Source organism: Syngnathus typhle, linkage group LG15, assembly GCF_033458585.1.
Source record: "Syngnathus typhle isolate RoL2023-S1 ecotype Sweden linkage group LG15, RoL_Styp_1.0, whole genome shotgun sequence".
Classification (NCBI taxonomy): Eukaryota; Metazoa; Chordata; class Actinopteri; order Syngnathiformes; family Syngnathidae; genus Syngnathus; species Syngnathus typhle.
The window spans coordinates 5,806,084-5,822,988 of record NC_083752.1 but is presented as its reverse complement, the minus strand read 5'-3'; the positions used below and the strand labels follow the sequence as shown (position 1 = coordinate 5,822,988).

The window sequence follows — 16,905 nt, the reverse complement described above, 5'->3', positions numbered from 1 at the left end:
GTGACGCCCAAAAGGGTCAAAGACGTCAGCCGCTAGCCGCCCGTGTCAAAGAGTCACAGCGTGCCAAAACAAAATGAAAATTGTCAGGCGAGGCGACGGCAGCGTGGGCTCGCCCGCGGCTCCGACTTAATAAGATCTTGCCTCGCCGTGTTCCATAACAGCTGTACGCCGGGCGTCTCTCACGTGCATATTCAATTAGGCCACACAGATGGTCGCCATGACAGCGAGGAAGATACTCGTTAGGAAATTAACGCTGTTTTTGGCACGTCATCGTCTTGGCTGCTTGCTTTTTTGACGAGGGGGCAGCGCGTTTGCTTTGTACGATAATGGCGCCTGTGAACAATTGAAGTACGAAAGGCCCGCCAAAAATAGCAGGAAAAAAAAAACCCACTCATCCTCGTGTCAGTCTGTCATTTTCTTTTTTTTTCCCACTTTACATTTGTATTTATTCTACCGTCAAGCATCCGTTCACACCTCGTCCTAATTGGCGGTATTGTTCACGTTGTCCGTGTTTTTTTGTTTACGAGCAATTAAATCCCGCGTGACAGTCTAAAGGAAACACACGGAATAATAGTCTGCCATTTATTTGTATTGTCCTGACCGTCACGCCGCCTCTCGCTCTCGAGTCGCCTCTCCATTCAAACAAAAGAAGTGGCCAAAAGTTGTCAGTCCCCAGCGATGAGTATTTCTCTTTGTTTGGCGACGGTGGTGGGTTACATCCAGATAAACCCAAGCAGACCTCTGCCCGTCGCTCCTCAGCGAGAGGCCCTTTTGAAGAGCTCGGCACATACGAGGATCTTGACCTTTTCCTCAGCTGCCTGAAGCTGTCAGTCAGCGCGGCCGGCCACTCCGCTGGCTTTTTTTTCCTTTTTTGATGTGGGAACGACAGCCCAACACTGCAGATCTTTCTGGCTTCCCGTGTATTTCACATTTATATTTCACACTGGATTCCCATGTTCATCCATCCCATCCGTTAGCCCGGCCAATTACGCCTCACCCGGCCGGTCGAACGCTAATGAGACATCTTTCAAAAATTCTCTCTTTGCAAAACAAAAGTTGAGCTTCTCCATGGTTCTTCGATCCTAATTGGACACCTTCATCGATACACACCTGAAATTTGAAGGAATAAAAAGCGCACTTGAGATAAAAAATTAAAAAACACAGCATTATTCTTTTAAAAGGTTCCTCGCTCGACTGTCATGGTTACAAAAAATTCTGGTTTCCACAGGAAAGGAGGCGGGGTTAATACCAACCAATCAGAGGGTCTTTGTCACACAATCAAAAAGAAAATTCCTCACTTTGTGAATTAAAAATTCTACAAATCAGAACGGTTTGCCACCGCTCGCATTCTGAGATGAGACATTTTTATTCCCGTTTCTCTCGTGGCTTAATTCCGCAAGCACTTTTTTTTGGCTGCGAGATAAAAGCCGCAACACAACACCGCACGGGCCTTCAAGAGCTCGCTCCCAACAGCGTTCTTGTGGCTTGATCACAACATGAGAGCGGGCCCCATTTCATTCAAACTGTATTCGCAATGTATACTAACGGGATGCTCAACTACGCAGTTGGGGAATTCAGTTGTCGGACATCACAGGAAACAAGTTTTGGACTGTTGGAAAACCTAACCATGATACATTTAGACGCGAAAAAGTGTCCTTCGAAGTCTCGGTCTGATTGCGTTCTGGCATTGGTTTAGTTTGTGCGAGCGAGCCAGGCATAAGCTATAAATTACACATGTTTTTGATCAAATTCTCCGAGACACAAACGCTGCGCCTGCACTTGTGCAACGGACAAATTATGCAATAACACGATGCACAGAAGGTCTTTATGTCACCGCAGCGCCTAATGAGCGTCGACCAAACAATACTGAATAACAACATGGCAGCCTAATGTGGAATGGGGGTGATTTTTTAACGCAGCCGCGCCGCATTGTTTACGATAACGCTCGTACAACCTTGGCCGTTCATTCATTTTTCATAAGGCATCAATCAGCGGACGTCTACTTTCCAATCAGGGCTTTTTGTTTGTTTTGCATTTCCCCTGACCAGCTGTTTGTAAGCGCGTACTTGTCTGATCTATTTGCAAACAAGCTCCGCCGGTGCTTTCAGTAACACCATTGTGTCGGTGTAAATAGTTTCAGTTGACGTATGCGTGGAAGCTCAGAAAAAGTAAATGAGCCTTTGAAGAGCATGTCCAGTTGTTAATTAGGAGCATGTAAAATGAAGTCCAACTGGTCTGAACGTAGTCTTCACGAGTTAATTCTGAAAGAGAGCAAAAACATTCAGGACCAACCTGGGCAGCAAAAGGTGCCAGGCAGCACTTAAATTTGCATGAGCAAGTTATTTATTTGAATACCCGGGTGGAAACAAGAAAAGTCTCATCTTCATCTTTTGATGTCAAACCCAAATGTTTCGAGTCCGCAGCAAAAATAAAACAATTGGCCTCACTGTTTGAAGACTCAAATGACTCTGCAAAAAATGAATACCCACTTCATGAATCTATTTTCTTTTGGGCCTTTGATGCCTGAAATTGAACTGCGCAAATTGTGTTCAGCCATTCTTGCACAATGTCGGTAATTCACGCCGCATAAGCGTCCTTTTTAATGACCCGGATAGACTGATGTACGACACTCATTATGGATGAGACAAAAGAGTCTTGCAGGAAATTTCCGGATTGGGCTTGGATCATAAAAATATTGTGCACAGGAAGTCCCGGTGTGACATTTTCGACCCGGGCCGTGACGCAATCACAATTCGTAGCACTTTCATGGTGGCAATTATTTAATTTTTTTTATCACCCCACACTTATGTTCCGCCTTATCTCCTGTCCAGTGGTGAGTCAGAACCTGGTGACGGACAACGTGTCGGTGGTGGAGGGCGAGATGGCCATCATCAGTTGTCGGGTGAAGGATAACGACGACTCGGTCATCCAGCTACTCAACCCCAACAGACAGACCATTTACTTCCGAGACATGAGGCGTAAGTGAAACTTTACTTTCATCATCTCCAGTGTATATATATATATATTTTTTTTTTTGGGTGACTTTGTTGGCTGGCGGACCGCTGACAAACGCTTCTGAACCTTTCTCATCGAAAGCTGTCAACGCAGTGGCCAATTTGAATTTTTAATTACACTGCAAAAACACAATTTGCTGAGTTCAGCGTGAAACAAAACAAACTTCAGGCATCTGATTAGACCCTTGTTGTGTTTGCTTCCTTCCGCATTAGGTATTCAGATTACTTGTTTGCTCTCATAAACGATATGGACAGAAAAAGATTAGGACATGCGGCCATTACACCGACCGGAAGGAACGTTAATCACCATCCGCTCTTCAGGGAAGTCTTTCTAGTGATTTTGAAATGTTCCTAGAACACAATACAAGGCCCGAACTCCTCCCGCAATGTCTACCGTATTTAACGAGTACTGAGTTGTTTTGAAAAACGTCGACTTAAAAATAGACGAGGGTGAAGAAAAAGGCCGAAAAATGAACACAAATGCGGAAAAAGAGCCCGAAGCGCTGCGGAGACAGCCGTGACGTTAATTAATATGCTCTCATGTTACTTTCACTTCCAGGGAGCTGCATTAAGTTTGACCCACATGTCTGCAGCGGGATTAACGGGTGGAATGAGGTTAATGCAATCCACCAAACAAGTTTTTCTCCAGCGGGCGGGCGGCCGTGTCAGTCGTAATAGGGGCGGCTCATATCCCTAAACATTTAACGACCTGTTCTGTTTATTCTTATCCCGCCCAATTATGGTGTCACCGCTCTTATTAGCGCTGATGGGCTCGACACGCAGGGCTTGCTAGCCTTTGCTTTGCTTTAATTGATTCATTTGTTTTTTCTTTTTTCACTGTGCATTTAGCGTCGCGGTGTGATGGGGATAAAGGGATTCACAGACATACTAGCTAGCTTTTTAAATATGGCTTCAACTCCATTTGTACGTAGATATGCTCTACAAATCGGCAAAACAGCATTTTGGCGAGAGAAGTTGGAGTAAGAAGGTAACTAGCCCCGCCCCGCCCGTCCTCGCTGACCCTCTCTTGACAGCCCATAATAAAACTCTGATGCGCTCCTCTCAAAAAGTAGTGGCAGCCACTAATCACAATTGATTGCAGCCACTTAGATTCCTCTCGGCCTAGACCCGAGCAAACGCTCGCCGACTGAAGCGACGCTGGAGGGAAATACAAGTTTGATGCGAGCCCTGGACAAAAACGAGGCGTATCGATCCAAATGACCTAATATATTTTCATAGCAGTCATTTTCACCTCTGCTCGTCTATGATTTGACCGTTACTGTCAGCCACATTTCAGCGCGCGAGATGATAACTGACCTATTTTGGGAAGTGGCATGACAGCTCCGCCACCTTTTGCTGTGATTAAGTGCCTTTGCGGGAAATGAGAGCGCTCTGTCATCCGCTCCAATACAGGCAATCAATTTCCTATTTACAATTGCACTGACGTGCAATGTGAGATGGTGCCGGAGGGCATAGAATGGGCTTGTTTCTCTTCAAAAATACGTAATATTCACAAGTTAGTGATGTCGTTCGACGGTTTAAAGTTATTAACAATGTGAGGCTGGAAAGCTTTGAAATTTTTTTGTCAATTGATCGATGGATGGATGAATCGTGACGGCTGACTTGATGGACTGATGGTTGATGGTGAAAACTGGGAGGTGGTTTGCCAGATGGATCAGTGATGATTCGGCAAAAATGGATGGTTGATCATCCTTGATGTGTGAAATATAGACAGGTGGAAAGATTTTTTTTTTTTTTTAAATGATGACAGATGGATGGATGACTTTGTATTTGGATGGACGGACGGACGGATGGATGCTTGTAAAATTATCAATTTTCTGCATTTAATTACGAATGAACCAACTTTGTTATTAACTCTGTTCTTCATTGTCATAAAAACAAAACTGATCAAATAAAATTGTAGCTTTGAAAAAAATTGACAGACGTCTCCTATCGCAACACTTGACAAGGTGTGTACTTCTCATTATAAGAGATGGAGGAGGGCAAAAAATAGCACGGGTCTAAAGGTCGCCCTAGTTTTTTTTTCCCCGGGTCCCAAATCCGCAAAAGAGGAATGATGTGTGATGCAGTGTGCAGTGACACATCCGTAATAGAAATGTCCGCCGCGCTGCCCGCCGTTCACCTTCCGTGTCAGGCGGCAGCGGTTCCCCCGCCAAGCTCGCCGCTGCTGGCCGACGTGGCCTTGTCCTTGGATAGCTTTGACTTGTCCTCGCAATTCTCACTCACACTTTCTGGCTTAAAGGGTCAATGTTGTCCAAATAAGTCGGCTTTTATATATCGTACCACAATGCCTCATTTAAAAGTGACACATAAGAGGATTAAGAGGACTTTGTGAAATGGATTCAATGTGATTGCCAAGAGTTTTCTGCTGCTCTTTATGAAATATAACGAATGCTTATATAAATTAAAAGCAAACAAAGCACATTGTTTTAAGATAACTTGATGCTAACACACGAAGCAGAAGCCCATAGACAGACTAACAAGACCAATTCCTCTTAATAAGCGCTTTTTGTAATAAAAAAGACTTTCGACAATAAAACAAAATCTTTTTAGACGTTCTTGAAACTGGATTATATTTTTGCACGTTACCGAAGACCTCCAAACATCATGTTCTCTAACCTTTAATCTTCTATTTATGAAAGCCAGCCCCTTTCCTCACAATGTATGCATCTCCAGAGAAGCTCTGCCCATGTTGTAAACATTCAATCAGATGCATGTGTAAACTGCAGTCGGCGCTACGTGTGAATCTGGCAACATGTTTAATTGAATTAAAGCATGCAAATTAACAAGCTAATGAATGCTAACAAGGCCGTTGAATGAGAAGCGCTTGTCAAGGCTATGAAGCAGTCAGGACATGAAAAGTCATTTTGTTTATGCCCAGAATGTTTGCTTTGCATTTTAATCTTTTTCACCCAAATCCTGCGAAGCCCAAAATTTGGCTCAGTAGACTTTTTCTAAAGCTAGTTTTGCATCACCACTGGAAATTTGGTGAGCTCGTCTGTCATGAATTGAGCCACAAAAATTCTCAGAGATTTTAGTCCATTCATATCGTTTTTAAACCCGCATGTTTCTCTCAAATGTTTTGACAAAAAACCTCGTCTCGCTCCGGCCTCCACTCTATATGCATGTAGTGTACTATTTTAATGATGCACCAAATCAATTGTGGTGATTAATATTCCAACATCCCTTTGTTTGCCTCCTGTCTTTTTTTTTTTGAGGCAAATGAACAGCAACAGCTTTTTGATATCATCTCGTGTTTTTAATTGTTGTTGTTGTTGTTTTATATATTTCTTTTTTACATCAATCAAGAAACTTTTATCATATTTTCCATTGGAATCTTTGGCTTTGTGTGGGCTCACTGGACGTCAAATAAATTTGTGCAAACGGGGGACTCAGTACAGTACAAACAGTATATGTATGCACAAATGTAGAAAATCTTCAACTCGCTTGCAATTCGCAGCCACCTTTAAAGAAAAGTTATTATCTCAGAGTCAGTTAAGGATATCAAACTATTTAAACTAATTTTTTTTTTTGAAAGAAATACAAGTTATTTCACAGAGCTGGAGGCACAGCGGAGTCTGCTAAAGTCATTAAGTGAAATCCATGTGACACCAGCGTATTAAAGCTATGACTGTAGTCGGGCTTATCAGTGCAATTAAGTCAAAGTGAGAGATCCTATTACCAAAAAAAAAAAATTAAATAACGGCCAATCTTCCAATGCGAAGGGATTTATGAACGTTTGTAACAAAAAGTTTCTATTTAATACTCCTTTTACAGTGGGACTCAGACTTTTGGGTTTAATTGGTTTTGTGAGCAAGCTGGTGTTTAAGCTCACTCAAAGTGCTTTGACAGCACTGACAGTCTTATCTTCTTGATCCTCTGTAAAGAACGACTGGTATTAGTGCCATACTGACAAGCTGGAGGAGAGAGGTGGTCGGGGCAGGCATACCATAAAGAAGGAAAATAGAGCTGCATTGTAAAATACAAATGCAAGACTGAAGTGTCGGCAAACGCATTTTCTTATACCAAGTTTAGTAAAAATGTATCTTGCAAAACAAAGTACAACCTCGCAATTGCTCGTAAGGCTAAAAGTACAAATATCAAGGTGCGTACTACTTTTATTCCTCACTTTGTACTCTGTCTTCCTCGTCAGCGCTAAAAGACGCTCGCTTCCAGCTGGTCAACTTCTCCGACAACGAGCTGCGAGTGTCGCTGTCCAACGTGTCGCTCTCAGACGAGGGCCGCTACGTTTGCCAGCTGTACACCGACCCGCCGCAGGAGGCCTACGCCGACATCACCGTGCTGGGTGAGACCGCCCACGCCGCACGCTCCTTTGCATACTCGTTGATTGACAGCCGGATTTGGCCGTGCTTGAAGCTTCTTGCGAGTTGTTGTACTGGCAAGATTAGGTGCGAAAGTATCGAATTCAAGAGCTTAGATTTGGGAGGGGAGAATCCCTTTGCCAAGATACAGCCATTTGGTTTGACGGCGAATTTAGCAGTTCTTTCATTGCCGTAGTTGATTTAAAACTGCACTGCAAAAGACTAACTGCTGCTGTTTTGGTTAGCAGCAAATTTGACATTTCACTTGCCATTGGCAGTATTCAAACGTGGTTGCTAACCAAAACAGCAGCTACTAGAAGGCAAGAAAACAGACTATTTTTTTTTGCTCTCCTGTAGTGCCCCCAGGTAACCCCATGATCGACGCCCGCGACGAGGTCCTGAGCGAGGGCAACGAAACGGAGATGACCTGCACCGCCATGAGCAGCAAGCCCGCCGCCACCATCAGATGGATGAAGGGCGATAAGGAGCTCCCAGGTTAGCGTGTGCGATGCGTCTCATTTTGTTTGCTTGTAGGAAGATAAGTGCTTTTTCGAATTGAATCACATTTTAGCTTGTATGTGTTTTGTTAACATTTGTTTTGTATTAAATGTCAAAGCGGTAAGAGAGACTTGAGAGATCAAAGCGACGGACTTTGCTACTACATTGCGGTGTCGATGAATGAATTTGATTAATTTCTCGGCCTCTTTACGATATCCGTCTGTAGTTGGATCAACAGAAACATATGTACTCACATTCTAAAAGTATAGCGTCAGATCTTCCTTGTGCGTGCCATTTTTTTGTATTCGATGCCCCGGTGCTGCCTCTTGGCTCGGTGACAACGAGCCCGGGCCTCATCAAAGCCGACCGGGGGCCTGAGAAGCCGTGCCGGCGAGTCCTCGAGTGGGTACGGGTGGGCTCAGTGCCAGGCACTTCCCACCTCTCAGCTACCGAGCAGCTTGGAAACAAAAAGATCCTAATCAGAAGCATCTTGAGCGGCTTTGGGTCAGCGTGGATGTTCTTATCTGTGATAACATTGCAAAGGTCACAAAACCTCCAACTAAAACACCACATTTATTTTTGTTTGTTTTTGTTATTCCACTTCTATGATCGTTTTTTCAGATATTTAGGACTCGTTGGATTTATATCCGTATATCAGTACAAATAAAGCACAGGTGTCAAAGACAAGGCCCGGGGGCCAGATACGGCCCAGCACATCATTTTATGTGGCCCGCGAAGACAAATCGTGCATCAAATTTGTGTGTCATTACTAGAATTGCAAATTGTCTTCACTTTTAATAATTATATACTTTATACTTTAATATATATATTTTTTTGTATTTGACCAGTTTTTACTCGTCTGATTTGAAAACGAGTTATTTGTTATTTTGTAGCGTTTACTGTATATAATATGAGGTGCTCATACATTTATTTTGGGTTGACAGTCATGATGGCTCTCCAACAGAAGAGGCCCGTGAAAAAAATTAGTTTGACACCCCTGAAATAAAGTATAAAAATGAGGATAATAATCAGACATAAAAAGTCATACATTGAATTTAAAAGGAAAAATTTTGTGTGTGTGCCTCTTCAATAATTTTATTCCCCCTGTCTCTTCAACTAAAGTGAATACGGCTAAATGCTCATTGACCCCATCTGTACTTTCCATGCGCTGTTTTTATGTTTAGAATTGATTGTCATGGACAAGAATAGGCAGCAGTGGCGCACATCGGCTGATGCACAATTGGAATAATTGCAATTTCTCACCGTAGCACAATGCTAGCAGTACTTCAACACACCCCTCTGCTACTTGTGTTCTCTTCCTTTGTATCTATTGTTGCTATGGGGGCGAAAGGACACATTAAGAGCCGGAACATCATAAAACCGACATTATTCAAATACAAACCTGCTGAACTGAGAAATAAGTTGGAAGCATCCGATGCTAGCATTGAGAACAGATCATGTTTAAAATATAAGGGGCATAGAAAGAATTTGACTCTGCTAATTTAAAGGTGTCGTTAGAAAAGGCGCCAATGCAAATCCAAGCATCTTTCTGAATACGCCTTATTATCTCCCGCACCTTGTCTTTCCTATTCCTCTTATCCGGCTTGTTTAGTGATTTATTAACATGTGTTCGCCACTGATATGGCTGTCTCTCAAGCTGACAGTGCAGCAGCGCCGGATCAAACAACGCGGGTCATTATTTTTTCTGTTCTCGCACAAAAGATGGCAGACGGCTAGCAAAAGAGAGACCAAGCCACCTGGAGGGACGTTTTTGTGAGTGATGGGGACCAGGGCAGCCATTAGGTTTTAGTCTTGGAAGACAACCCCAAGCTGGTTCTCATAGCTGGTTCTCATTAGATTGCGGTGCAGGGATGAAAGTACATTTAGGTAAAAAAAAAATATCTTTTTTCTTTTTTTTTTTTATTGAAGCCTTTATTCCCCTTGTCCGCAAGACTTTGCCTTAATGGATCAAAGTGGCACAATAGAAGCTGACTTCAGAAGTTCCAATCTAAAAAGGTTCAATTTGACCCACTGCTTTTCTACCGTTCTATTTTTCCGTGTTATCAAAGAGCAGCGGTCCGGCTCTATAAGGTCGCATGAACTGTTGGTGTCACATTTGTGCCACTGGCGCTCTTGACATGAGCTAACCTTTAAAGGGAATCCAAAAGACAGGAAAGCAAGTTCAGCCAATCTGCCGTAATTTGTTAAAAAAAAAAAAAAAGAGTCTCCGTGAGCTACTCCCAATTTCTAAATCAGATGCAGCCCCGTTACCCTGGATCAAACTTGGATCTATAATATTGCCTACGTGCCTAAGTGTGCCTATGATACCTGTCCTGGAACTTTTCTGACATCTGGTATGGCCTCGAATCAAAAGACGCAATGCAAAACTGGCATATTTAGTAGAGAGAACTTTAAGAGCTCCGTAGGTCTTCTTTGTGGAACACCTTCCGACAGTCAGACATTCAAAACAAATTTACTTTGGCCTCAACTATTTCTAATGAACCTGCAGCTATAAACAACTAACTTTCATTGGCCTCAAAGACATTCTGATTTTCCAGCAGTCACCTTCAGGTCTCCATGTCAGGTGGCTGCACGACTGTGAAGCCTCCAGAGGCAGCGTATTCATTATAACCTCTCCCTTTACACCCGGCACATCACACAGGTTTGCTTTCCCGGCATCCAAAGAGGCAGCTGTCACCTCGTTGACAGGAGTCGAGCTGCGGGAGGGAAGGTGCAAGTGGGTAGAGTGTCAGTGCACTCTTCACACCAAATCAACTGATGGCTGCAGATGTTCATATTAAGATCTGGCAGCACTTATCTCGGCAAAGTCTTTCCTTCCGCCGTTTTAAACGCGTATACTCCCGATCGACCGTATTCTCTTGACGGTATTCACTCACTGTTTTACGAAAAAAAAAAAATCCTTTCTGTCTTGGCTACAGGAAAGCCCAAGGTGGAGTTGACCTACGACAGGATGTACACGGTAACGAGCCGTCTCACGTTCACCGTCAACAAAGAGGACGACGGCGTACCGGTTGTTTGCATCGTGGATCACCCCGCAGTCAAAGACTTCCAAGTACAGAAATACCTGGAAGTTCAGTGTGAGTACTTTTTTATAATGTATGCAATCATTCACACTCGCATTCACAGCTTTCGGAATTTTTTTCTTAAATGACCATGACGTGTCATAAGGTGTCCCACAGGGAAGACTTCTAGAGCCCCTGTTGTACTCTATGGTGGAGTGATGACTTGTGTTTTTATCACATCTGTACACACAAGATTAAAAGAAAAATAGGTCTGAGTACGAGGGGGGGGGGGGGTGTTGCTGATTGTGTAAGCGGTATAAACTTCCAACCCCGTTACCGCATGGCGCAAGTTTTATGCAGTGATTACTGATTGCCAGACAAGGTGATTTGCATTTGAATTGCCTGCTGCGTGAGCAAATTGTGTGTGTTTGCGTGTTGTGTAGTAAGAGCAGAGCTAAGAAAGCTCGTTGTCTGGGGAGGGCATCAAGTCCGTAATGGTTTTTCTTACGTGTAAGCAAATCAAAGGCGTTTGGCTCGGCTGCCTGCCTGCTTATTTTCTCCCTTAAGGTCAGCCGGCCGTGCCGAGATGGATAGCGGCCATCTCGAGTGCCTGCACGCAATAAAGCAAATAATTCAGTTAGCATAATGATAACGGCCCCCTTGCATACAATACGCGCCATTTCATTTCCCCCCGAACTGGCAGTCTGCGGGTCTCTCGGCGCACTGCAGTGCATATTTCTCCATCAACACACACTGCCATAACTACTCGGGGCTAACCCCAAGGACAAACAAAAAAACAAGGTCACGTGGCCTTCCTCGTTGTGAAAATAGAACCCGGCGCTCTGTTGTCTTTGTTGGCGCGTGCCTGTTGAGCACGAGGCTTTGGCTTTACGCCCCGTCGACTGTCCGTCACTGCGACTGACAGGATGTGATTTAGACAGATGGATGGCCAGACATTGTTATTTGTTGCCAACAAGGTCGGAACAGCGGTGTTGAACTTCAACGCTCGCCTTTGCCAAGCCCATCCAGGCCTGGAGTCTACGGGGAAATTCAAGCAGCCATTTAATGGGGATACAAACAATGGTGCTTTGAGATACCAGCTTATTTTGTCCCGTGTTGGCGCTTACAACTTAAAACACTCAAATCATCTTTCTCAAATTAATAAAATGCCGTCAGTCGGTGACTCCCTCCCAAAAAATATTTTTCAACAGCGAATTCTAAAATGGCCTCCCCTGAAATAGATAAAAAAAGATTTTCTTGCTCAATTCATATGCATTAGCCTGTCTGTGGCGTTTCCAGTTATGTGTTAGCATTAAGCTAGCTGTTGTTGTACAATGTGTAATTATCTTCCGTTTCTCTTTTTTGCATTACTCGAGTTACACTGGGTAGTTTGCGTCGCATGCCAGATGAAACGCTCGAGTTTAAAACAACATTCTCAGCCTCCAGTTCAATTACGAGCTTGTTTTCAGGGTTTTGTTCAGTCCTGATGAGACCTTTTTTTTTTTTTCTGCGACTTGTACAAAGACTCTCTAACCCACAATGTTGAGGTCTTATATTGTAATCATCGTTTCTAAGATTCGTTCTCCATTGTGTGTGATTGTCAAGCCACACAAAAGTATTTTTTTTCTCTCCTCCATTCTTATTCCGAGGTGATTCGGATCAGTTTGTGTTGCACTCGACACTCACTCGGTTGATGGCTACAACTCAATGCCTCGCCGTGATGAAAGAGTGAACAGAATAGAACAGAAGAATAAAGACCCGTCACACGTGGACAGCACAGAACAACTGACGTTTTTTTTTTTTTTCCGTTTTGATTGATACTGTCAGAACGCTATGCGTCTAACAAATGGTATGTTCGATACCGGGCTGCATCATGCGAAATAAATACAACTGCAAACATACTGCAGAGTGTTTGATAAAGCTCTGTGATCCTCCTCGTGAAATGATTGGGAGGGACTGCGGGAAGATGTCGGAAGATAACTTCTCACTTGTGATGTTGGCCCAGTTTCTCTTATCTGTGTGCCTCCCTCGCTCACTTTCCCTCTCTATCTTTTTCCTTCCAGACAAGCCTGAGGTTAAGATCATGGTCGAGTTTCCTCAGGGTCTGACGAGGGAAGGAGAGAACCTGGAGCTGACGTGCCAGGCCAAAGGCAGACCTCAGTACGACACACACGCACACATTGCTATTAAGGAGACTTAATTGATGGAATACAAACATAGTTACCATTCAAATCCAAAAGGTACAAACAGTATCATGGAATGGCGGTCATAACATGGCATCCCAGACATCCCGCTCTCAAGAAATCCCAAGTTTAACCTCAAGGCCACCTCCTACTTGGACATTCTGGCAACACACACTCAGGGGATATGACTTTGAGAGGAGAGAGCGTTGAGAGCGACTGAGGCATCAGCTTAGACATTTATCCTGTCATTAATCCTCTACTACTTATTGGGCTCCGGCTCACAAGAAGAACCTGAAGTTCCTTTGAGATGTAGTCCCTCGGGTGTATTCTTCATCCTCCCGATCGGACGGTCGATGCCTACTGGGTGATGATTGCATGCATGCGAGCTATTTCAAAAGTTTGTTTACATGGTGTAGGTGTTGTGAAACATAATGAAGTACAAATAAAGCGATTAAAGTGGCGGAAGGCGGAGTGGTGGGGGCGGAACCTGACAAACTCTTCAAACATGAAGACAGCTGCTGCCTTCACAGCAGCTTGTTGACAAGGCAGTTCAAATTTGAACTGGAACAAAGTCATCATGAGGAGATGGCAATGTGGCAGTAATGTGGCAAGAGTGACAAGACTATTCCCTTCGGAGACTTTTACAACGCATAGTACGCATTAATCAAAGTGCTTCTTATTGATTTAACTTTTCCCCCAGATCTGCGTTTTCTTCCGTGTCACAAGGAACCAAAATAAACACTCCACCTCACATTTGGAGACCCCCCCCCCCCTCACACACACACACCCCTCTTACCTTCCCCCCTTGCATGTAACACAATCGATACAGCGAGCAGGGAATTGGAAGTCATTTTCATTAGAGGCAGCTGAGAGTCATTAGCAGACCGAAGCGTCAAGGAGGGAGGCCTCGGTGCCGGCCCCGGCCCTGGCGGGCTGTAGGGGCGGCCATTTGTATTCAAGTCACCTGTCCTTCCTGTCTCTTTGCAGCACACATCTTCCGTCTGCTTCCTGCACAACCATCCCATTAGAAATTACAGTGAAGCCTCCCTGTATATATATGATTCCACATGTTTTTGTTAGCCACACAACAGTACCAAAGCACTACTTTTCAGTTTTGCTGTTTGAGGTGAATTGGGAGCCCTGCCACTAATATTGTAAATAAGTGGTGCCCGACGTCCCCCTAAAAAATGTTTTATAACTGCCATGATAGTGATGGTGCCAAAGCTCTACTTTTCTTGTTCACAGTGCTTTGACGCCATCTTGTGTCATAGGTGTGTTGCAGAAAGAGTATAGAACACAGGTGTCAAATTCAAGGCCCGGGGGGCCAGATACGGCCCGCCACATCATTCTATGTGGCCCGCGAAGACAAATTGTGCATCAAATTCGTGTGCCATTACAAGAATTGCAAGTTGTCTTCACTTTTAATATCTTTTTTTTTTTTTTTTAATATTTGACCAGTTTTTACTCGTCTGATTTCAAAACGAGATATTTGTCAGTGTTTTGTAGCTTTTACTGTAAATATGAGGTGCTCATACATTTATTTGGGTTAATGGCCTTCCGAAAGAGGCTATGACTATAATGCGGCCCGTGAAAAAAATTAGTTTGACACCCCTGGTATAGAAGAATAGAGCCCGTCTAAAAAAAAGTAGTGCTGGGGCGTTGCCTTGCAGTACCTTGATGCCTAAGAACTATGTTGAAGTAAGAAGAAGAGCTTCTATCACACGGACCAAACACTTTTTTTCAATAGAAAAATAGTGCTTTGGTGTCATCCTGAGGCATCCGTAGGCAATTATAAATGCCGCTCACATACATCTCCTGAATGGGAAGGTCTCATGCTATTTGTTTTCCGCATTTCATCCAGAAAACATTTGTTCGAGACGCTGTGCTCTCCCGCCACCGTTAAGCACACTTGTGGTTTGTTTATTTGTTCTTTCCCGCCCACGTAGCTTCTCTTCCCGGAGTCTTCACCTCATTTGCTTCTCCCACCCCGCTCCTTCCACGCCATATGTTTTCAAACAAGTTTTTTTTTTTCCCTAAAAAATGGAAGCTTTGAGAAGGGAGCCCATCAGTGCTCGCTCGGGGGAAATAACAGTAGTGGCGGCTGTTGGAAAAACGTTTTGTCTTTGACTCCCCCCCTCCTCTGTTCCCTGCGCCCTAGGTGGCTATGTGCTCATTGTCATAAAAATGGAATCTGTCACGCCGCCATAAACCTCAGTCAAGGTAGAGAAATAAAGACCGACCCACCTACAAGTACGTAAGCGTGGCGAACCGGCAATTTGCAAACAAAAGCTCGCCGCCACGGCATTACTGTGGATTCTTTTTTTTTGATAATGCACAAAGTCAGTAATGTCAATGGAATATATCTTGTTTATACGCAAGCAGCCTTTGATTTGCCTCCTTTGTTTTTCCGAACACTGTGTGCTGTCTCCAAGAACAGAGCTGCCGAGATATTTCAGGGATGAAAAAAAGTCGCCAAGTACATATTTTAAGATGAATCTTTAAAATGTGTAAAACCCAAGCTTTTGTCTCCGCTCTCAAACACGATTACAAGCATAGCTGGCTAGCCAACTGCACATTGAAAATGAAGTTGCGCCTTTAACAGTTTATCGGTTAGTTGTTTATTGCTTGGTTATTAGACTTGCGTTTTTCTCGAGACATGATCTCTTAATCAAACAACAAATCATATTTCCTGATCACGGGTGTCGCCAAACTTGCACTCTGACCCTCACCTATACAATTTCTTCTCCTCCATGTATGTTTCCCAGTCTTAATTACCGCCATGTAGGATATTTTATCCTGCACATTTGCATTTAGAATATTTTCCTCCCATAGGAAATTATATAAATTGAATGAATCCATTCCAGACTCGAAATCCATTCTATTTCATCTGGACTCAAGTGTGGCGTTTTGAAGAAACATTTGCAAGTGTGAGCCGACTCCGCAGAACATTTTGACATTTCGTCACCATTTTTTTTTCTTTCTTTCCAGGCCACAACTAGTCAACTGGGTGAAGGTGGACGATGATGTGCCGTCCCACGCCGTCATCACCGGCGCAGACCTTTACATCGAAAACCTCAACAAGTCCTACAACGGAACGTACCGCTGCGTGGCGGCCAACTCGTTGGGGGAGTCGTACGACGACTACATCCTCTACGTCTACGGTATGCCCGCAGACACAAACAAAATGATTATTTTTGTGTGAATGATGGGCGTTGCTGTGGGTTACTAGCGAGACGATGCTAAATTCCCACGATTTTGCATATTTGCAACCCTGATCACTAATCACCGTTGTCAGGTCATTGAGCAAAAGGGCATTTGTCAGTATTGCCACGTACAAGTCGGATCCGCTTGTGCATCGGTCCAAAGTAGGTCAATCGCTTAAGAAGCTTGATTTCTTCCTGTTGTTCTTCCCTCATCGTCATTGCCACATTATCAGAGCGCATTATGGCACTGTTGGAAACAATAACGTCAAGACCCCTCACCCGCCGCCGCCCCCTCTCTCCTCAAGCATGGCATTACGTTCTAATGTGCTCGCTCTTCCGTGCTAAATGACTTCAATCTCACCTTCCATAGATGAATAATTTGCCGTCTATTGTCCTAGAGAATTGTGCAAGGCTTTTTTCTTTTTTTTTATCGGTTGTGAGAGACGCTCGACGCCTGACGGACACCGACTGAATAGGTTTTGTTTACAACGCCACGAGTCGTGCTAATGAGAAGCGCGGGGAAACGTGTTGCCTGTGTAGCGAGCTGGTTTCCGTACTTCCATATTGCTGAGTTCAGGGAATGTAACGTGGAAGAAAAGAAACGGTGTCTACTGTTAGGGGTGTGCAAATCTCCAATAAGA

General features: G+C 43.9%; 1 protein-coding gene across 4 annotated transcripts in view; it reads left to right on the top strand.

The window, feature by feature from the left end:
* Positions 1 to 16,905, top strand: part of cadm1a (cell adhesion molecule 1a) — a 146,885-nt gene that overhangs the window by 113,172 nt on the left and 16,808 nt on the right. For all 4 annotated transcript variants that reach the window (XM_061300192.1, XM_061300191.1, XM_061300190.1 and 1 more), the window contains exons 3-8: positions 2,832 to 2,978; positions 7,189 to 7,341; positions 7,715 to 7,852; positions 10,795 to 10,953; positions 12,942 to 13,038; positions 16,050 to 16,222. In XM_061300192.1, the coding sequence (XP_061156176.1) occupies positions 2,832 to 2,978; positions 7,189 to 7,341; positions 7,715 to 7,852; positions 10,795 to 10,953; positions 12,942 to 13,038; positions 16,050 to 16,222 (867 nt within the window). The remainder of the gene's footprint in view (positions 1 to 2,831; positions 2,979 to 7,188; positions 7,342 to 7,714; positions 7,853 to 10,794; positions 10,954 to 12,941; positions 13,039 to 16,049; positions 16,223 to 16,905) is intronic.